Source organism: Suricata suricatta, chromosome 10 (assembly GCF_006229205.1).
Source record: "Suricata suricatta isolate VVHF042 chromosome 10, meerkat_22Aug2017_6uvM2_HiC, whole genome shotgun sequence".
Classification (NCBI taxonomy): domain Eukaryota; kingdom Metazoa; phylum Chordata; class Mammalia; order Carnivora; family Herpestidae; genus Suricata; species Suricata suricatta.
Window position 1 is genome coordinate 62,714,875 of NC_043709.1, and position 23,082 is coordinate 62,737,956.

The 23,082-nt window shown below is 40.2% G+C and overlaps 1 protein-coding gene and 1 long non-coding RNA gene across 2 annotated transcripts; one reads left to right on the top strand and one right to left on the bottom strand.

Annotated features, from left to right (window-relative positions):
- Nucleotides 1–410: 410 nt before the first annotated feature.
- Nucleotides 411–20,853, bottom strand: TMPRSS12 (transmembrane serine protease 12). Its single transcript, XM_029955683.1, has 5 exons — nucleotides 20,625–20,853; nucleotides 19,566–19,761; nucleotides 11,809–12,077; nucleotides 4,190–4,332; nucleotides 411–872 (listed from the first exon to the last, which is right to left on the bottom strand). Exons 1-5 carry the CDS (start codon nucleotides 20,851–20,853, stop codon nucleotides 621–623), a joined length of 1,089 nt encoding a protein of 362 aa, XP_029811543.1. The 3' UTR covers nucleotides 411–620.
- A 172-nt stretch (nucleotides 20,854–21,025) lies between these two features.
- LOC115305440 lies at nucleotides 21,026–22,758 on the top strand. Its single transcript, XR_003914783.1, has 3 exons — nucleotides 21,026–21,105; nucleotides 21,647–21,778; nucleotides 22,629–22,758. It is a non-coding gene; the product is annotated as an uncharacterized LOC115305440 (long non-coding RNA).
- The last annotated feature ends 324 nt before the right edge of the window (nucleotides 22,759–23,082 follow it).

Genomic DNA, 23,082 nt, shown 5'->3' on the forward strand with positions numbered 1-23,082 from the left:
TGGTGACAGCTCGGAGCCTGGAGCTGCTTCAGATTCTGTGTCTCCTCCTCTCACTCTCCCCCTCCCCAACTCATGCTCTCTCTCTGTCTCTCAAAAAAAAAAAAAAAAAAAAAAAGAGTAAATGTTAAAAAAATTTTTTTTACAATATCCAAATACTTTTTCTCCTCTAAGTATCCTTTGAGAATCAGAAACAAGATGATAATTAAAAATATGCTCTGTATAGCAAACAAATTTTAAAGAAAATCTAACATAATAGGAATAGGTCTTGATTAATTTAACAAAAGAACATTTTTCATTTTAATTATAAACTCCTTTTTATTTGGCATTTATAGACATAAAGTACATATTTAACTGAATATTCTACACAAACTCTAGGGAAGTATTCCAAATGATTATATGATTATAAAGTAAAAAAAAAAAAACAAACAAAATACATCAAAGAGGCATGTGATTCACTGCCAAATTTATAATCACATGTCTAAAATGTCGCAATCCTTTTGTTACAAAAAACGTTCATGAGAACTGTAAAGTGGGCAATTACTTGCCAAAAGAACAAATAGTTTTCATTATGTGGAACATGGGAAGGGACACAATGCGAGATAAAGGTCTTCAGGATTTCATTATGGAATTCCTAGTAAGACCCCAGAAGCTGAGGCTATGAGGACCCTTCCAAGTAGAGGATTTACGTTACAGATGCCTTTACTGCTCGCCCCGGAGAAGTGGTCTGTCAGCCACTGGCGATAGAAGGAAGGCCCACAGTAGACGCCAGGAAAATTCTTCCGACCACAGCCATATCCGTAACTGGTAATTCCCATCACAAAAAATCGACTGTGCTCTGGTAAGTAGCACATTAATGGTCCACCACTATCACCCTATTAAAAAAAGTCCTAAGATAGTGTTAGTTGCTTCTAGTACTCTTTAAACAACAGTAAGGCTGAAATAAATTAATCCCATTAATCATAAATTGATATAAATATACACTTTATGAAAAAAACTTTTAATGTTTATTTTAGAGAGAGAAACAGAGCGTGAGTGGGGAAGGAGTCGAGAGACAAAACAGAGACACAGAATCCCAAGCAGACTCCAGGCTCCGAGCCGTCAGCACAGAGCCCGACACAGGGCGCGAACCCACAAACCGTGAGATCATGACCTGAGCTGAAGTCAGATGCTTAGCTGACTGAGCCACCAAGGAGCCCCAATATACATTTTCAATATATCTTCAAGTTATAAAGAACCATAGATTTTCAGGTTTACATTCCAACTCAGACAGAAAGCATTCAGTCTGGACTGATATTTAGAGGAGCCATAAAGCTGGTAGATAAACTTCTTACATGCCTGGTGTTGAACCAGGATACTATAAATCAAATTGTTTGGACTTTTTAGTGTAATTACTCAGGGAAATACAATTTAGGAAGGAGTGTGCAAAAATACTGTAAGTACTATTAGAATACTTTCATTGCTTGATGCTGTTTGTGAAAAGTGCAACTTTAAGACACATAAAGGATTCTTGGGGCGCCTGGGTGGCTCAGTCCGTTAAGTGTCCGACTTCAGCTCAGGTCATGATCTCACTGCTGGTGAGTTCAAGCCCTACGTCAGGCTCTGTGCTGACAGCTCGGAGTCTGAAGCCTGCTTTAGATTCTGTGTCTCCCTGTCTCTCTCGCTCCTCTCCTGCTTGTGCTCTGTCTGTCTCCAAAATAAATAAACATTTAAAAAAATGCATAAAGGATTCTTGAAGTTGTGTGCCAGGCTTGCTAACTAGAAGAGAAGTGTAAACTGGCATCTTGCAGGAGATGGCATCTTTCCAAGTGTTAACGTTGGCTGGTGCAGGGTAACGGGAATAAATGGCTAGGCCTCTCAGTCGTGTTACAATAATGAATGTCCGTCATAGTTTATACAAGACTGTCTGCACCAAAACACTATAACTGAGGACTGTTAATCATCAGAACAACTGGGGCCTTGAGACAACACTTTCAGTGCCTAAAGATTAAGGCGTGTGTTTCTAAGGTGTTTTCAGTTTCTCTATATAAGGTAGGCACTGAATGAAGGAATGTCAAAGGAGAGACCGAGTGTGAGCAGGGGAGGGGCAGACACACACACACACACACACACACACACACACACACACACACACAGAATCCTAAGCAGGCTCCAGGCTCTGAGCTGTCAGCACAGACCCCAACGCAGGGCTTGAACTCATGAACTGTGAGATCATGACCTGAACTGAGGTCAGACGCTTAACCAACTGAGCCACAAGGCTCCCCAATAATGAGGATGTTTTGCTTATGAATGCAATTCAATTAGATTTAGATTCTCTACTGTTTTACGCAGCAAAAATTTTAAGGAAAAGGACACTGAAGGGGCGCCTGGTGGGGCTCAGTCAGTTGATCATCCGACTTCAGCTCAGGTCATTCGAGCCCCATATCAGGCTCTGTGCTGACAGCTCAGAGCCTGGAGCCTGCTCCCGATTCTGTGTGTCCCTCTCTCTCTGCCCCTGCCCTGCTCATGCTCTGTCTCTTTCTGTCTCTCAAAAATAAATAAATGTAAAAAAAAATTAAAAAAAGAAAAGGAAAAGGACACTGGAAAGCTAAACCCTGGATTGCAGAAATCAGAATGAGTAGGAAAAGGTTAGAGCATGGAATACTGCTTGGGAGTGAAGTGCTAATAAATTTAGAAGTAGTGAAGAAAAGTAGAATAAAGAAAGATTCAAAAAGCACAAGAGACAAAACCAAAAAACAGGTAAGTTGGACTTATGAAATAAAAATCTGTGCTACAAATGGTAACATCAGGGAAATGAAGAGAGAGACCACAGAATGGGAGAAAATATTTGCTAGCCATATTATCTGGCAAGAAACTTGTATCTGTAATATATAAAAAGTGCTTATGACTCAATAATAAAAAGACAAATAACTCCGTTTTTAAATGGGCCAACTATTTGAATAGACAAATCTTATCCAAAGAAGATGTACAAATGGGTGGCTAATAAACACATGAAAAGATGGTTAACATCATTAGTCAGTAGGGAAATGCAAATGAAAACCATAAATAATACCCCCCCTTCACATTCATGAGGGTGGCTGCAGTCAAGAAGACAAACAGTAGGGGCACCTGGGTGGTGCAGTCGGCTGGGCGTCCGACTTCTTCGACCTCGGCCCATGATCTCGTGATTTGTGAGTTCAAGCCCTGCGTCAGCTCTGTGCTGACAGCTCAGAGCCTGGAGCCTGCTTCAGACAGATTCTGTGTCTCCTTCTGCCTCTGCCCTTCCCCCATTTACGGTCTGTCTCTCTCAAGAATAAATATTAAAAAAAAAAAAGACAATAAGAAGTGCTGGCAGGGATGTGGAGAGATTGGAGCCTTCCTGTTGCTGGTGGGAATATAAAATAGTGCAGCCATCTAGAGCAGAGCGTGCCATTTCTTCAAAATGTTAAACACTGACCCAACAATTCCAGTCCTAGGTGGAGTTTCCAAATGCAATAAAAACATACAGACACATAAAAATGTATACACAAATGTGTACAGCAACATTATTCATAATAGCCAAAAAAAAAAAAAAAAGGAAATAGCTCAAATGTCCATCAACTAATGAATGGATAAATTGTGACATATCCATACAGTGGAATATTATTTGGCAATGAAATGGATAAAATATTAATACATCCTACAACATGTATGAACCTTAGAAACACTATGTTAAATGAAAGAACCCAGTCACAAAACATATTGGATGATTCCATTCATACGACATTTCCAGAACAGGCAAATCTATAGGGATTACTGGTTGCCTAGGTCCGAGGGCAGGTGGGCGGAGAATGGGGAGTGAGTCTAACGGGCAGAGGCTGCATTCTGGGGTGACGCGGATGGAGATTATGGTTGCAGCGCTCTGTGAATATACTAAAAATCCATTGAGTTATACACTTTAAATGAGTGAATTAGACATATGTAAATTAATATCTCAATAAAGTTGTTGATAAGAAAAGGAAGATTCAAGACAAATTTTGCCTAAAGTTGACCATGAAACCAAGGAATTAGGAAAGCAATAGGATTTGGATTGTTGGAACATAGTTAAAAAGAAAAAAGAATTTACTACTTTTAACCTTGATAATTAAGACTTCCCCAGAAAGTGATCAAAGGCCTTGCTCAAGTTTGCCTCTTGCTTTAGCAAATATGTCAGAGGAAAATTATTTGGTCTTACCCTGCAAGTATCAAAAATTCCATCTTCATCACCTGCACAAAATGAAGTGGTAGGAATTTTTTGCCCATAACTCTGCTCAGAATCACAAATCTTTCGAGAGATATAATGTACTTCCGCTTCCTGTAACACATCTGTAACATTACCTATTAACAAAAAAATACCAGTAAATTATTTTGGAGAGCAGGCATTTTGACAGCAATATTAAATGTTCATGTTGTATTGGTTTTCTTTCCAAAGTGGTTCAACAATTAGGTAAATTGTATCCATATATGCATGTATGCCTAGGAAGATTGTGGAAGAAAAATTTAATCATTCATAGTTTAATTCCTTTAAATTATTTTTTGTCTCTATGATTTGCCCATTCTGGACATTTCATCATATACATGGGAGCTCCAATATGGGAGCTTTTATGTCAAGCTTATTTTACTTAGTATAATGTAGCACGTACCAATACTTCATTCCTTTTAATGGCTAGATAATGCCCCCTGGAATGAATATACCACATTTTGTTTACCCATTTATCAGTTAATGGATCTTTAGGTGGTTGTTTTGTTTGCTAATAGGAATAATGCTACTATGAGCATTTGAGTTCAGGTTTTTGTGTGGACATGTGTTTTCATTTCTCTTGGGTACGTACGTAGGAGTGGAAGTTCGGAATTATTTGGTAACTGTATATTTAATTTTTTGAGAAACTGCCAAACTATATTCCAAAACACCTGTACAATTTTATATTCCTCCCAGCTATGCATGAAGGTTCCAATTTCTTCACATCCTTGTCAACATTCATTCCTGTCTAACTTTGGATTATAGACATCCTTGTGGGTGTGACATTTATTAACTTTGAAAATTACATTTCCTAACTATTGATAGTGTATAAAAATGAACATTTTGGCATTTTGGTTTGATATCTGGACACTTTACTAGACTCTCTTAAGTCTGATGTGTTATAGACTCTTTATTAATGTAGACAGTCCCATCATCTGTGAGTAACGAGGGGTTTGTTATTAGCTAAGTCACATGTGTTTTGCAGCTTTTTCTAGTGTGACTGCACCTGCTAGGACCTCTACTACAATACTGATAAATGTAGGTCTGGTGGGGGAAATTGTTCATGATTTTAAGAGAAATATTTTTCTGTAATAATGATATTCGCTGTAGTCTGGAAGTAGATAACCTTAATTAGGTTCAGGAAGTTCACATCTGTGTCTAGATTGTTGTCGAAAAATTTTTTAAATTTATTTATTTTTCACATACACACACACACACACACACACACACACACACAAAGTGCAAGCAAGGGAAGGGCAGAGAGAGAGGAAGACATAGAATCTGAAGCAGGCTCCAGGCTCTGAGCTGTCAGCACAGAGTTGAATGTGGGGCTCAAAGTCACGACTACAAGATCATGACCTGAGCCGATGTCAGAGGCTTAACAGACTGAGCCGCCCAGGTGCCCCTAGACTGTTATGTTTTTAACAGAGCTTATTCTGCTCATATTGAAATAATCATATTTTAAAAATCCTTTAATCAGTTACTGTGGTGGATTACATCAAGAGACTTCTAACATTAAATCACCCTTACTTAATTTCTTAGATAAATTCATCTTGGTTATATTGAATTCTGTTTATATTTTCTTGATAGATACAGTGTGCTTATGATTTGTTTGGAATGTCTGCCTTTATAATATTGGCCTTTCTTGTACTATACTCTACTTATAAATCATAAACTGACTAGTAAAAAGAGAGTGTGTTCCCTCTTTTTGGATTCTTTGAAAGTTTTCATATGAGATTTAAACAATCCATTTCTGGTAATTGAGGTAGGGCTCACTTGTTCTGAATTCCAGTGTTTTATTTTTGAAAACAATAATTACTGAATCATTTCCTTTACTCTTTATAGGACTATTCTTAGTCAATTTGGATTACTTTGAATTTTCTAGGAATTTATCCATTTTATCTAAGTATTAAAATTGAGACTATAACATAGCTTAATGTATTATTTTCTCTTTTAACTCATAACATTGGTGTCTGTGTCTTCTCTCCTTTTCTCATCAGTCTCACCAGGGGTTGGTTTGGTTGTTTTTTTTTTTTTTTTTCAAAGAACTAGATTTTGGCTTTGTTGGTCCTCATTTTTCTACTTTATTTTCTATTCATTAATTGCTGTGCTTCTCTCTATTTCTTTTCTTCTGCTTTCTATTGGTCATGTAATGTTCTTTTAAACTTTTTAAGTTGGATATTTAATGCCTGGTGGTTAGCCTTTTTGTCTCTATCAGGTCAGATATTTACTCTTTGATATTTTTGAGCCTGTAGGTGTATGTATTTAAAGCTTTGTATCTCCTTTTATATAGGACTGAAGTTGTGGCATTCAAGCTTTTCTGTGTAGTATATACATTACACTTCAGGTCTGAGGATGTAAAGTTATTATGACATAGGAGTTATTTAGTAGTGTATTTTGAATGTTCTAAATGTGTGAGTTTTAAAAAAATTTTTTGTCATTTTTACTTATTTTTAAATTTTTTTAATTTTTTAAATTTATTTTTGAGAGACAGAGAGAGACAGCACACCCAGGGGAGGATCAGAGAGAGAGGGAGGCATAGAATCTGAAGCAGGCTCCAGGCTCTGAGCTGTCAGCACAGAGCCCAAGGCAGGGCTTGAACCCACAAACCATGAGATCATGACCTGAGCCAAAGTCGGACGCTTAACTGACTGAGCCACCCAGGCACCCCTCTTTTTGTCATTTTTTAAAACTTTATTGGGGCGCCAGGGTGACTCAGTCAGTTAAGTGTCCGACTTTGGCTCAGGTCTTGTGGTTTGTGAGTTTGAGCCTCATGTCGGGCTCTGTGCTGACAGCTCGGAGCCTGGAGTCTGCTTTGGATGCTGTGTCTCCCTCTCTCTCTCTGCCCCTCCCCGGCTCATGCTCTGTCTCTCTCTCTCTCTCTCTCTCAATAATAAGCATATGTTAAGAAAATTTAAAAATCTTTATTAATGTTTAATTTACATAACATAAATTCTCACACTGTAAGCTTGCAGTTTAATGGTTTCTGGTAAATTTATACTGGCACCACAACCCACGTTTAGAATATTTCCTTCACTCCAGAGGGTCCTCCCCTGCCCATCTGCAGTTGAATCCCACCTCCAGCCCACATTCAAAAAATGACTGATATGATTACTGTTGGTGTGGGTTTGCCTTTTCTAGAAAGTGTGTATAAAGAAATCAGTTGGCCATAAATGTAAGTTGGGTTCCTTTTCTTTCTTTCTTTTTTTTTTTTTTTTGGACTCTCTTGTGTTCTATTGATCTCTATGCTCTCAGTAAAGAAAACAAACCAATACCATACTGTCTACTGTCTTGATGGCTATAGTCTTATATGAAATTAGAGTAACTCCTTCAGCTTTGTTGTTCAAGATAATTTTGGCTATTGTAGGTCCTTTGCCTTTTCATAGAAATTTGTCAATTTCTATGAAGAATCTTGCTGGGATATAGACAGTGATTGCATTGAATATATAGGTCAATCTAGAGATACTTGCAACATTAACAATAATGACTCTCCTGATACATAAATTATTATGACATTCGTTTATTGGGTCTTTTTTACTTTCTCTGTATAATGTTTTGCAGGGTTTTTAAAAAATATTTACTTTCTTTTTAATGTTTATTTTGAGAGAGAGCAAGAGCACTGTGGGCACGCACAGGCAGGGGAGGGGCAAGGAGAGAGGGGACAGAGAGGCTGTGAAGCAGGGTGTGTGCTGCCAGCAGAGAGCCTGAAGCAGGGCTCAGTCTCATGAACCATGAGATCATGACCTGAGCTGAAATCAAGAGTTAAGTTGCTTCACTGACTGAGCCACCCAAGGCGCGCCTTGAAGTTTTCAATGTACAGACCTTGCACATCCTTTGTTGACTACAATGAATGTAAGTGTGGCTCTCTCTCTCTTTTTTAATCTTAATTGAGGATTCATTGAGCTTTTGTAAATGTTTTTCATGAAAGTTTGGGGCCATATTTTCTTTGCATATGTTTTCTTCCCCATTTTCTCTCTCCCCCTTCCACAAATCCCATTGCACACATGTTGGTGTACTTGATGTTGTGCCACAGGTCTCTGAGTGTGTTTTCATTTTTCTTCAATATTTTTTTCTCTATGTTCTTCAGATTAGGTCACTTCTACTGCTTGTTTCAGTTCACTGATTCCTGTGCCATTTCGTATATCTAGACTTTTTATTCAGTTCTTTTGAAAATTGATGAATTCTCTATAAATATTCCCTATTTGGTAAATTATTGTCATGATGTTTTCCTTTAATTCTTTGAAAAATAGTTCCTTTGACTTATGCACATTTAAAGAGCTTTTTTGGGGTGTCTGAGTAGCTCAGTCAGTTTAGTATCCAATTCTTCATTTCAGCTCAGACCATGATCTTATGGTTCGTGAGATCAAGCCCTGCGTTGGACTCTGTGCTGACAGTGCCAAGCCTGCTTGGGATTCTCTCTCTCTCTCTCTCTCTCTCTCTCTCTCTACCCACCCCCCCACCCCAATCTGGCTTGCACTCTCTCTTTACCTCAAAATAAATATATTTTTAAAGAGCTTCTTTAAAGTCTTTATCTGCTAAATTCAACATCTGAGCCTATACAGAGTCTGTTTCTATTGACCATTTCCCCCCTGAGAACAGGTGACACTTTTGGGTTTTTGTTTTTGTTGTTTTTTGTTTGCTGTTTTGTTTTTGCATGTCTTATATTTTTGTTGAAAATTGGGCACTTTAAGGGCACCTGGGTGGCTAGGTTGGCTAAGTGTCCAACTTCAGCTCAGGTCATGATCTAATAGTTCATGGATTTGAGTCCTGCATTGGGCTCTGTGTTGACAGCTTAGAGCCTGGAGCCTGCTTTAAATTCTTTCTCTCCCTCCTCCTCTGCCCCTCTCCTGCTTGCATTCACTCCCACTCTCTTTCTCTCAAAAATAAATAAATAAGCATTAAAAAAAAAGAAAGAAAATGGGCACTTTAGATAATGTAACAACTCTATTTCGATTCCTTCCTCAAGCATGTAGTCAGGGGCACCTGGGTGGTTCCATCAGTTGAGCATCGAACTCTTGATTTCGCCTTAGGTCATGATCCCAGGGTTGTGAGAGATCGAGCCCTACATCAGGCTCTGCACTAAGTGTGGAGCCTGCTTAAGATTCTCTCTCCCTCTGGTCTTCCCTTGCTCACATTTTCTCTCTAAAAATAAATAAATAAATAAATAAAATAAACATAAAAGAATGTTATTGTCTTTCTTAAGGTAATTTGACTGGACTTAAATTGTAGACTCTGTTGTGACTGTTGATGTCTCTGCTCAATGTCTTAATTCTGATTTTTACTGTTAGCCTAGATTCATGGGGCTTACATGCATATCTGCATAGTTTAGGGGTCAGTCAATGATTTGGGCTGCTGGTGAATACATCTTTGTATGGGTTGGGGAATGCATTCAAAGTCCAGTCAGTTTTCAAATCCACTTTGCTTTTCTCTTTATTGTGACACATGTATGGTTTCCCAATCAGCCAAGGATGTTTGGAGAGCTTACTGAACTATTCTATAGCACTCTCATTTTCAGGATTTTTCTGTCAAATTTCTGACTGTTCTACTGCTGGCTATATCTAGGACTATCATCCCAGGCCGGCAGAGCTGTGAGTTTCCCCTGTTTGTCTCTTACTGGGTCCACTACTTTATTGAGAATGCTGTTAGCCTGGATTTTCATCTGTTGTTCCAGATAGAGTTCACCTCCTCTGGCAACAAGATTCTGTTCTTCGTGACCCTGGTGAAACTATTGCACTGATTGATCTGAGAGGGGAGTTAGGAACAACCACAAACAAGAAAGCTTCAAATTCCTCTTTCACCCAAATGTATAACTGCTTATGATGAGCAAACCTTTCTCAATTTGTTATGTGCTTTGGTTGATTTCCAAGACCCTTAAGTGGTTGCTGTTGGCAATTTTGTCCAGTTTATATCTTACGGGTGTGGAGAAGATTTGCCATCCTCCCCATGCCATCACGGCCAAAATTCCCATCCCTTTTATTGTTTCTAAATTAATCATAATCATAGTTCATAGTTTGTACATTACTTATCCTTTGAACTTTGAGATTTGCTTTATGGGCTAGTAAGTGGTCAATTTATTATTATTTTTTAAATGTTTGTTTATTTTTGAGAGAGAGGGAGACAGAGTGTGAGCAGCGAAGGGCAGAGAGAGAAGGAGACACAGAATCCAAAGCAGATTCCAGGTTCTGAGTGTCGGCACAGACCCTGATGCAGAGCTTGAACCCACTGAAAGTGGTCAGTTTTGTAAAGATTCTACCTGTACTTGAAAGGACAAAATTCTCTAATTTTTTGAGGGCACTGATTGGCTATTAAATCAAGCTTGCTAATTACATTGTTCAAATATTCCAAATCCTTACTAAGTTTTTATCTGTTTGATATGTTAATAATAAAAATAGTGTTGTATTAAAACTCCCTACCATCACAGAGGAATTATAATGTTTGCTGTACAATTCTACTTTTCCTTAATATTATCTGAGTCTTATTAGGCTCAGAAGTCTACAATTGTTCTACCATCTTGGTGAGTTAAACCTTTTCTAAATAAAAATGACCTTCTTTATCACTAATAATTCTTTTTAAAAAAATTTTTAATGTTTATTTATAAATGAGAGAGAGCGAGCTGGGGAGGGGCAGAGAAAGAGCGAGACACAGAATCTGAAGCAGGCTCCAGGCTCTGAGTAGGGCTCAAACTCATGATTTGAGCCAAAGTCAGACACTTAGCAGACTGAACAACCCAGGCACCCCTGATCTATACATATTTAAATGGCTAGTTTCTTTGGTGAATAGAAAAGAGTCTCAACACTTGAACTCTTGTATTGCTAACTAGATGTTGATTCCCTCAAGAGCAACTTGTACTTAATGTAGTACTTAGATATTCAGGCTTTACTATAAGGAAGATCTGGATTTGTGTCCCAGCTTCTCAACCTCTAAGATCCACAATACCCGGTCTGTTAAATGGGAATAATAACATTAACTTCCTAATAGGAATATTCTGAAGATAAGATAAAATAATATAGTTAGAAAAAAGGGACTTAGACATGGTAAATGCTCTCAAATAGTAGCTATTGTTAACTCATAAGGCAGAGACTCGTTTCTACATTTACTTGTTCTTCCCAATAGTTCAATCAATCAATAATTAGTGCCTGTTTGTGCACTAAAAAAAAGAGATGGCGATCAACCTGTTTGATACTAAGCAGGACATTAAATAAAAAGGACCCTGAATTTGATCCCTTACAGCCAGAAGCTTATTAAGATAAGCCATTCTCTTACGGACCCATATTGCCTGTGAGTCTCAGGAACAACAGAAACACTTAGAACTGTCATTCTCTCTGAGAATGTCTAGGGGTCCAAGTGTCTTGCCCAATATAACCAGAGAGAGTCTCTATTTCTGCTTGGGAAGATAATTTCCTCTTTCCCACAAGGAAGAAAAAAAATACAAGAAAAATAAACACATTTCCTTTTCAATGGCTTATAAAGACTAATTGCTCAAGCTCATGGTATAAAGAGATAAATGTATAGAAGGATTCACCCTCTCTAATCACCAGGGAAAAATATACAAATAAAATCCAGACTGTAGTTACCTTCTTCTTTTGTTCTTCCCCAGCCGCTTATGAAACACTTTGTGTTTTGGTCCAGTTGTTGGAAAACATCAAAAGGTAGACAAATAGGCTGAATATAGTCATTATACCTCACTGCTTTTTTTAAATGAAAAAGTGCAATATCATTTACATAAGTTTCCAAATTGAAGCCTGGATGGACAATGATTGCTTTCACTTTTATCTTCTTGGAGGAGGGATGCCCTCCGTGTATATTGTTAGTTCCAACCACAGCTGTCCACATTAAAGGATCCCTGAAAGAGAATAAATGTTGTTATAAACATGTTTATTAAGTGAGTATTCTTAATCTCCCACTAGTTTTTGTTTTTTTCAGGTTAATCAGAAAAATTGAATCTTTCATGTACATAAAGTCGCATCAAATAAAAGCCAAATATCATGGTGTAGGAAAGGAGAAAAAGATCAGTGGGACAGAGGGTCCAAAAACAGATTTAAGTACATGAGACTTTATTTACTTTTTTTAAATTTAGTTTTGAGAGAGAGCACGAACAGGGGAGGGTCAGAGAGAGAGGAAGATACAGAATCCGAAGCAGGCTACAGGCTCTGAGGTAGCTGTCAGCACAGAGCCCAACGTGGGGCTCGAACCCATGAACTGTGAGATCATGACCTGAGCCAAAGCCGGATGCTTAACCAGCTGAGCCACCCAGGTGCTCCCATGAGACTTTAATATATGATTAACGTAGGACTTCTTACCAGTGGACAAAAGAATGAATTATTCGACAAATGGTATTGGGATACTTAGCTAAACTAACTAGTTTGAAAAGTGAAATAAAAGTAAATCTCTGAAAAACATCAAACAGTAAAATAAACTCAAAATGGATTAAATATTTAAATTCAAAAATCTTTTTTAATGCAGAAATCTTTTAAATCGCATCTTCATTTCTTTAAAAAAAATTTTTTTAAATGTCTTTGTTATTCTATTTTGAAAGACAGAGACAGAGTGCAAACGGGGAAGGGCAGAGAGAGAGGGAGACACAGAATCTGAAGCAGGCTCCAGGCTCCGAGCTGTCTGCACAGAGCCCGACGCGGGGCTCAAACCCACGGACTGTGAGATCATGACCTGAGCTGAAGTCAGATGCTTAACTGACTGAGCCACACAGGTGCCCCTTTATTTCTTTTAGAGATACATAAAATGGTATGTCTGAGATTTGCTTCCAAATACTTGAAGGGGGGAGGAGTTGGTGAGGATAAAGATGAAATAATATCAGGTATGAGTTGACAGCTTGAAGTTGGGCGCTAGGTACATGGAATTCACTAAATTATTCCTTCTACTTTTGTAAATTTTTGAAATTTTAGAATGAAACATTTGGATATTAAATTAGCATGAAAATTATAAAAAACAAGAAAGAAAATGTAGATGAATAAATGGCATTGATAGGAAAAAGGACTTGATCAATTTATAAATGGATAACTGATTTATAAGTATATAAAACAGGATGTGCTTATGGATTTTGACAGTCTTTAAAAAAAAAAAACAAGTAAAACTCCAAACCAGAAAGTCTGTAGGTCAAAATCAACAATTAAAACCCTAAGCATTTAATAGTTGTTACATCTGGAATTGCACGGGGAAGGAGGACCTTTCACTTTGGATACTGTTGTTTACAAGCGGTGAGATTCCTCTTCATCCTTCAAAGTGTGTGTGTGTGTGTGTGTGTGTGTGTGTGTGTTTGAGGGTGATGCTCAGGATAAACAAAGTCATAAAAACAAAGGAACTGATATTCCTGTGTTAAGGATACACAGATGGCTTCTTTGCCGGCGTGTATCAATAGCCTATAAAAGGTTGCGTTGTATTTTATTCTGCAATTCTACTTCCTAGAAGTTCTCCCAAGGAAAGAGAAGATATTTAGCTATCTTAAAAGTGGATTAGGTAACCTCTAGAACGTTTACCCCAAAATTTGAACCCTAGTTCTATTTCTGTAAAAAGAAATCATTGCTTTGAGCTACTTTGAAGTAATAATCTTTCTTCTTTTCTAAACTTACCCAATTTATGTTCCTTACTTCAATTTATATTCAGACCATAAGATTACAAAACAGGCTGTAGGAGCACCGAGGTGCACTTCAGGTGGTTGAGGGTCCAACTCTTGATTTTGGCTCAGGTCATGATCCCAGGGTCATGGGATCGAGCCCCATACCAGGCTCTGTGCTGAGCATGGAGTCTGCTTGACATTCATTCTCTCTCTCTTTCTTTCCTTTCTTTCTCTCTTTTCCTCTCCCTCCCCTTTTCTTTCCCCTGCTTTTCCTCGCTCTCAAATAATAATAGTAAAAAAAAAAAAAACCACCCAGGCTATATACACTGAACACTGTGAAACACTGTTGAAATTAAACAAGAGATGAATGGAAAAGTGGAAAAAGATCCTGTGTCCATGGATTGGAAGACTTAATATTATTAAAATGACAATAACTACCCAAAGCAATCTATAGATTCAATGCAATCCCTCTAAAAACCCTAGTGATTTATTTTTGAAGAAATAGAAAAGCCCATCCTAAAGTCATACAGAATGTCAAGGGATCCCCATATTGCCAAAACAATCTTGAAAAAGAAGACTCTAGTTGGAGGACTCACATTTCCAGACTTCAGAACTACTGCAAAGCTACAGTGCGGTGCCGGCAGATACACACACACCAAATGAAAAGAATAGAAAGGCCCAGAAGTACACCCTTGCATACGGGCCCAACTGATTTTCAACAAAAGTGTCAAGACAATTCAGTGGGGAAAGGACAGCCTTTTTCAACAAAATTTTCAGGCACAATTGTATATGTACTTGCAAAAGAATGAAGTTGGACACTTACTTTACATCACATGCAAAAATCAACCCAAAATGGATAAGGGCCTAAATATAAAAGTAAGATAAAAAAACTCTTAAATGAAGACACAGGAGGAAACTTTCATGGTTTTGGGTTTGGCAGTGATTTCTTGGATATGACACCAAAACAGTAACCAAAAATAAATAAATTAATCAATTGGACATCTTCAAAATTAAAAACATTTGTGCACCAAAGGACATTATCAAGACAGTGAAAAGACAAGCCACAGAATGAGAGAAAATATTTGAAAATCATATATTTGATAAGGGATTAGTAGCAAGAATATAAAAAACATTCCTACAGCTCAGCAAAAGTCCCAAGTAAAAATGGGCAAAAGGTTTGAATAGATGTTCAGAGAAGATATACATATGGGCAATGAGTACATGGAAAGGTGGTCAATGTCACTAGTCATTCGAGAAATGTAAACCAAAATCACAGTGAGGGGCACCTGGGTGGCTCAGTCGTATAAGAACCTGACTCTTGATTTCAGCTCAGGTCATGATCTCAGGGTTGTGAGATTGAGCCCCAAGTTGGGCTCCATACTGGATGCAGAGCCTGCTTGGGATTCTCCCTCTCTCTCTCTGCCTCTCTTCCTCTCTCTCTCTCCCTCTCCCCTTCTCTCCCACTTTACCACTGCCCCTCTACCCCTACTCTTGTGCTCTCTTTCTGAGAAAAAAACAAAAACAACAGCCACAGTGAGACACCTCACACGCATTAGGCTAGTTAGCATAGTAGTAGTGTCTAAGTGTTAAGTAGTATCAGTGATGAGCTAGGCGTAGGGAGACTGATATTCTGAATTGATTTCTAATCAGTGTAGAGTACTGGAAGACAAGAAATGTAAGAGATACTGTGCAGAGAGAGCTAACTCTAGGTAATGGAGCTCTTAGTGATGGTGTTATCTGAAAGAATAGGATTGTAGAGGAAAGATTTTTAAAAATTCATTTTCGGAATTGTTGAGACGGGTGACTCCAGTATAAATGTGTCATAGGGAACTGGAAATGTGGCTCTCCAGGTGAGTTTCCAGTACGTGGTGACTGCTGAAACAGAAGTAGATGAGACCTCTCTAGCAAAGACTACAGATGATAAGGCAAAAGGATGAGTGGAACTTTAGAAACATTGCCATTTAGATGATGACAAAGACTTGTCAAGGAAAAGGAGAAAAAAAGAGATGGTGATTTACAAATCAAGAAAAAAGATCATTTCAAGGAGGGCAGTGGTCAACTCTGCCACGTTATAGAGATCAAATAGAAGGGGCGCCTGGGCGGCTCAGTCAGATAAGTGTCCAACTCTTGGTTTGGGCTCAGGTCACGATCTCACAGTTCATGAGTTGAAGCCCCGTGTCAGACCCTGTGCTGACCGTGCAGAGCCTGCTTGGGATTCTCTTCCTCTCTATGCCCCTCCCCCGCTTGCACACACTCTCCCTCTGTCTCAAAAATAAATAAATAAGCTTAAAATCAAATAGGATGGGGACTAAGAAGAGGTCATTGGATTTGGCATGGAGGAGGATCTTTAATAGTGTGATTTGGCCAAAGAAATCAGACTGCAATTGGGATGTTATGAGTCAGGGCAGATGAAGCAAAAGGGGGTCTCTCGAGGAGTCTAAGACTGAGGGGAAGAACAGAAACAGGTAGGGTTTACGGTAGGTTGATTGGATTTTTAAATAACGGTGGAGTGACCCACACATCTGTGAGTATTACAGGAAGAAACCAGAGAGACATTGAAATATCTAAAGAAACACTGAGGTTCAGTGAAACAGCACAGGGTGGAGAACTGGCTTGAAATCAGGGGGCTGCTACGTAAAAGCAGCGTGAGCTCAGGCAAGTTACCGAACCCCCTGCTCTCTGGATTCCCCCAGCGTGAAACAGAAATAATAATAGTTATCTCAGAGTGTTACTGGGAGGGCTTTTATTTTTAAAACACAGAATTAGGGGCGCCTGGGTGGCTCAGTTGGTTAAGCATCCTGCTTCGGCTCAGGTCATGATCTCACAGTTCGTGGGTTCGAGCCCCACGTCAGGCTCTGTGCTTCGGATTCTGTATCTCCCTCTCTCTCTGACCCTCCCCTGCTCTTGCTGTCTCTCAAAAATAAATAAAAAACAGAAAACAAATTTTTAAAACACAGAATTATATTTAACATCCTTAGACAGTATTTAATCTAAGAGCAAGTCTTTGACAAATGGTTGTTTTAAGAAGGAATAAGGGCTAACTGACGGTGCAAGATAAATGAGGAACTGGAATAAAGGTGGCAAAGTCAGTCCCCTGACAGGAGGGCGCTCTGAAAAGTAGAGACTATGCCTCAGTGATGTCTACTCCTCACACCCAGCCCAGCCCCTAGCATATAACATATTATCCAATAAATGTGGAGCACAGAAGTAAAAACATCAGTGAGATTTAGTCTTGAGAAATGTTAAGTGGAATATGAACATTATCTTTAAATAATTGGAAGAATTGGGTTAAATATATCTGGCTTCAGAAAGCAGATAAAAAACCAAGGCCCTTATTTTATTTTTATTTTTATTTATTTTTTAATTTATTTTTGAGAGACAGAGAGAGACAGTGCAAGCAGGGGAGGGTCAGAGAGAGAGGGAGATACAGAATCTGAAACAGGCTCCAGGCTCTGAGCTGTCAGCACAGACCCCGACACGGGGCTCGAACTCATGAACCGTGAGATCATGACCTGAGCCGAAGCCGGATGTTTAACCAACTGAGCCACCCAGGCGCCCCTAATTCTGTGTTTTAAAAATAAAAGCCCTCCCAGTAACACTCTGAGATAACTATTATTATTTCTGTTTCACGCTGGGGGAATCTAGAGAGCAGGGGGTTCGGTAACTTGCCTGAGCTCACGCTGCTTTTACGTATTTTAACATGAGACAAGCTTTCTAAGAACGAGAGCTGTCCAAAAAAAGAAATGAGATTCTTCCCAAGGTAGCAGTCCATCATCATAAGAGATGTTTCAAGTAGAGAGCCATATGGTATAGTTATCGTTATATGGGTGGGTTTTCATTCTGGCAAATCTGGATTTGATCCCTGATTCTGTTGCTCTAGCCATGAGCAAGGTATTTAACACTTGAGTCTCAGGGTCTCCCTACAGCAAAAAATGGTTGTAAACAGTAGTAAAATTAAGTAAGGAAAAATGCTTGGCTCAGAACACTGAAGCAATCATTGTCTCAGACTCGAGAGCCCCCCACTTCAATACTGTAAGAAGGATTCAAATACAGGACCTTTAAAATGCCTCTTTGAACTCTAAGATTCTATGACAATACAACAAAGCTATATTATTTGACCAAGGTCATGTATCTGGTAGGTTTTGGAAACTTCCTTCAAGCTTCCGCACCAGAGTGTCAGCAGAAGTCTAGGCCATGGGTCTCCTCAGTCAAAACTCACTGTTCTTCCTACCGTGTCAAAGGACTAGACCAGTAAAAAGAACAATGTCAGGACTTGGTAGGCAAGAAAAGCTTTTCCAAGAATTTTCGAACCATACCAAGCAGGTTTTTCCTCCCTCCTTTCCTTCTGAATGCTGTTGAAAAGCAAGTTTTAAAGAGAGCATGTTAGAAACAGTTGTAAAGCATTCACCCTTGAAAGAACAGAATTGATTTGAACTCTGCAACTTTTTTTCTAGATCTCCTCCCTTGGTTTATACCTTAGTATCTGACTATTTTTCTACCTCTGTTCCTCAAAAGGCCGATTTATGAAACTGAAATGCATGTTTCAAAGATTTAGTATACCGAGCCGCTTGGCTCAGGGTCCTGAGTTTAAGCCCCACGTTGGGCACAGAGCTTACTTTTTAAAATGAGGCACACAGACTAAAACTTTATGTACCCCATGAGGCCGGTTGCCCTCAACCGAATTTTGAATTTGTTAGTTCCTCTTAAAGACTTTTCATTCTTCTCCAAGAGAGCTGTTCTCTTATAAATTAAAGACTAAAGGGAGACTGTATGACAGGTCCCATCATTTCCCCAAAGCTTCTTTTCTTAGACCTTCATCTTAAAAGGTTATGAGGGTCATGAAGTTCTAGTCTAACTGTGGTAAATCCTACTTCTCTAAGACTGACATCATCCATAGAATCAATAAACATTTATGTCTTCTGTAAAGTAGGCCAAGACCTATATTAGTCCGAGGAATACAAAATAAAACATGTAGCTCTTGGTTTAAAAAAAAACAAACTCCTGATCCAATCTTTAGAAGGACAAACACATGGTTACAATATAGTTGTAAAAGCTAAAAGAAAATTGTATTTAAAGCAAAGTCTAACAAACTCCCACCCATAATCCAAATCTGTCTCCTAGTTTTGTATCATCCATAAACAAAGAATGTCTTTTATATTTTTAGATGGTTGGGACCCTCCCCCAATAGTATTTTGTCAAATTTCAGTGTTCATAAATAAAGTTTTATTGGATCACAGCACACTTATTCAATTGTATTGTCTGTGGCTACTTTGGTTCCATAGTGACAGAGTTGAGTAGCTGTGACAGAGTCCTTAAAACTTTTACTATCTTTGGGGCACCTGGGTGGCTCAGTTGGTTAAGTGTTGGACTTCAGCTCAGGTCATGATCTCACGGTTCGTGGGTTCAAGCCCCGCTTCAGGCTCTGTGCTGACAGCTGGTAGCCTAGAGCCTGCTTTGGATTCTATGTCGCCCTCTCTCTCTTTGCCCCTCCCTCTCTCACGCTCTGTCTCTGTCTCTTATAAATAAACATTAAAAAAAAAAACCCAAAAAAACCTTTTACTATCTTTGCAGAAAGTGTGTTCATCTCTGGTTTACAGGATTCACATCAACAAATATTCAGTATGTTATGCATAAAGCATCATGGCTATTTGTAAACACACACCTTAAGTGAACATGGCTGAAATCGAATAGTCCTTTATTACTTTAAAATATTCCCGAAGAGAAGAAAAAAATAGAAATTGTGTTGTGAATACACACCTAGTGTCCTTAGTGCAGTGGGCGGCTGTGAGGACCCACTTACTTTTCACTAAGCTTCCTCCACATACATGAGCAAGAATTTTGCCTGATTGGATCTGCAGGCTAACTACCCACGGCCATGCACCAAGTTGAGCTTCTGTGCCCCCTATAATCCGAGACTCTTTCAAAGCATCTGCAAGTGGTGCTATTCCACAATCTAAAAGTAAAAATCACACATTATTTGGACTGAACATCTAATAATATGCATTACTACCTAATCTTAACACACTAATCTTTTAAATTCCTATTTAAAAGATGGATACAGCAAGCTGGATACCTAAGGCATGTCCATCTTTTGAAAAAAAAATCTTAAAGGGGAGTTAACACAAACATGCCTTAATTGATTACTTGCAAATAGGCATTAAATCAACATGATTCATTAATTTTGAAATTCTATTCCTCAAAAATATAAAACCAAGATAGGGTTCTTTGACCAGGTATCACATTGTTCCTTGTGCAAAATGGCAATTAAAGAGCCTGGGACTGTGAATCACCAGCTACAAATTATACTACTTGCCATTTAACTTGTTAGGTTAATTTTTCTCAAGGGTAGGAGGGAAAGGTCACCTACGGGCCCTTTCAACTCTGAATTCACTAAATTATTAATCATTAAATTGGGAATGACAAACCTTAATTTGTTGTTGTTGTTGTTTATTGTTTTGAAAGAGAAAGTGCCAGCAGGGGAGGGTCAGAGAGAGAGAGGGAGACACAGAAGCTGAAGCAGGCTCTAGGCTCAAACCCACAAACCGTGAGATCATGACCTGAGCTGAAGTCCGACGCTTAACCGACTGAGCCACCCAGGCACCCAACCTTAATGTTTTAAGGAGCATATAGGTGTGTTACATAAGCGTATGGCCTTTTTGCTACAAGGACTACTACCCTGTCATGACTGGACTGCTTAGGTCTGTATATTTTAAAGGCGGTTGGAATAGCACAAAGGGAGGGACCCAAACCCAAACACTACAGAAGTGGGGGACATGCACGGGACACCGTCCAAAGAGAGGAATGAACGTATACTGCCCTCTTCGTCTGCTGCTCCCTTCTCCTGGGCCTGGTGTACCCTCCGCCTCGTTCGCGGGGCCTCAGGCCACCCCTGCGTGGCCGCCTGCTCCCGCGAGTGGCCGCGCCCAGTCCTTTCGTTGAGCGGGTCGTATCCTGAGTACAGGAGAGCGCTGCCCACGAACAGCACGCTGCTCAGGAGCCCCGGCCCCATTTTGGAACTCCTGGTGCACAAGATGGCGGCAGGCATTTCCCGCCTGCGCAGGCCGTGGGCCGCGGCCTAGGAGGCGGAATGGGGGTGCGGTGCTCAGGTGGGTCGCGGCCTAGGATACAGGGTGTGCACAGGCAGGCCACGGCCTAGAAGACGGGCGGGTGCGCAGGCGCTCCACGGGGCTGGGGGGTGTGCGCATATGGGCCGTGGCCTAGGAGATGGGAGGTGCACCGAGGTCCGCGGCCTACGAGACTGGGGTGTGCACCGGCCAGCCGTAATCTAGGAGACTGGGTGCGTGGGCACGCGGAGTGGGAGGCCCAAGCACACTAAGAAGACCAGGGCCGTGGGGGTCGGAGGCCCGTGAAACTGGTGCAGTGGCCCGGATAGGGCTGTTCCCGTTGGCGCCCACTCACCCGAGGAATGCTTCCCTTACCCCATCCGAGCGTTTATTCACTGGCCATGTCCACTGCGCTCATACAGTACAGCTGGGTGCCTGTCGTGGGATGGGAGGTGCGGGGTCCCTGGGCACTGCTAGTTCAGACTTGTAGGGTCCGGAAGGCTTCCAGAAGTCAGGGTAGCTAAACCGAGGCACGGAAGCTGAGGAGGGGAGAGGGAAAGCAGAAGACAGAGCAGTGCAGAGGCTGGGATGTGAGGTAGGGTAGCCTCTGGGGAACGCATTTTCTGTGATACAGATCGGTTTCAGTGTTTTGTAGTAGTTTGCCCTTCAAGTGATCACCTCAGGGTGAGCTGATAAAATCAAATTGCAGGACCACCAAAGTTAAGGACAAACACTGCCGATAGTAACTGCTGGCTTGCTCACTCTTTCTCTCAGTCACTTCAGTCCAAAGCCTGAGAGATGCGTCATTCCTGGCCCCTGTTAGAATCCCTGAGATGGCTTTGGACATTCCAAACATTGTGGGGAGAGGACAAGATAAGTGGCACCAGTTAATTGATCCATTGAACAGTAGGTATTAACCTCACATATGCACCTGTACTGAAATAAATATCACATCGCTGGAGGGGTTTTAAGACCCGTTTGACCCACAGAACTTTGTAACTTGGCTAGCAGACAAAATCACCTGGGGAACAAAGAAATAAACCATGACACCCAAGCCTAATACAGATTCAGACTGGTGTGGGCGGTGGCAGTCTGGGAAGGTCCCTGAAGGAGAGGGGTGTGAGCTGGGCCTAGATTGCAGGGGAAGATCAAGAGCGGAAGGAGATGTAGTGAGGCCCAGCGAGGCTGACAGTACAGAATACATAAAGGCATGGACATATATCCATACATGTTTCCCCAGAGAAACAGAACCAATAGGATATGTAGAGATAATATATTCATTATGGAAATTGGCTCACTCAGTTAAGGAGCCTGAGAAATCCCACAATATGCCATCCGCAAGCTAGAGAACTTGGGAGACCAGGGGTATCAGTCAGTCCAAACCCAAAGGGGTGAGAACCGGAAGCCCTGGGGTGGGAGGGCAGGAGAGACGGATGTCCCAAATCAAGGCAGAAGGGAGACTTTACCCTTCCTCCACCTTTTTGTTCTATTTGGGCTCTCAGTGGATCGGATTGAATGACACCTGCCTACATTGGTGAGGGCAGGTCTTCTTTACTGAGTCTACTGATTTAATGCTAATCTTATCCAGAAACACTCTCACAGACACACCCAAATACTGTTTTACCATCTATCTGGGCATCCCTTAGTCTAGTCAAGTTGATACATCAAATTAACCATCACAATAATGATAATGTGTGTGTGTGTGTGTGTGTGTGTACATTTATTATTATTTTTACTGTTTTCTATTATCTTACAGAGACAAACAAGAGGAGCCATGCCTTAAAATTGTTGATCAGGATATGTAAGAGAAAAATTAAGTTAAAGACTTCTTCCTGGTTTTGTATTTGATTTTTGAGTCCAAAATCAACATGTATGGCTCTTTTTCCCTTTAGCAGAGTCATTTAATACAGTTTTTGGATATGCAGTAGTCAGTCTGGAGCCTGCTTCCTACTTAAGGGTAAAGGCATTGACTGCTCAGCAGAACTGAAGAGAAATTTTTCAGTGCGCAAAGGAGGCTGGGGAAGAGGGAGGAAGGAAGCAGGCAGAAGGCCAGGCTGAACCCGGAAGAGATCTAGGAGAGTCGCACTGTGGTGGGTTGACCCAGGGTCTTTAAGGACAGCGATGATCTAATGTTTGGTTTTAAATGGTTTTATTGTTGCTATCTTGAGCTGTGCTGAAGGCTGCTTCTCTTAATCCCACATGGTCAGTAA

Coding starts and splice junctions, on each gene's coding strand:
- TMPRSS12 (XM_029955683.1), bottom strand. CDS start 20,853: ATGCCTGCCGCCATCTTGTGCACCAGGAGTTCCAAAATGGGGCCGGGG. Junction 19,762..20,624: donor GGGAGCAGCAGACGAAGAGG/GCAGTATACGTT, acceptor TTTTACTTTTAG/ATTGTGGAATAGCACCACTT. Junction 12,078..19,565: donor CACTGCACTAAGGACACTAG/GTGTGTATTCAC, acceptor ATTCTCTTTCAG/GGATCCTTTAATGTGGACAG.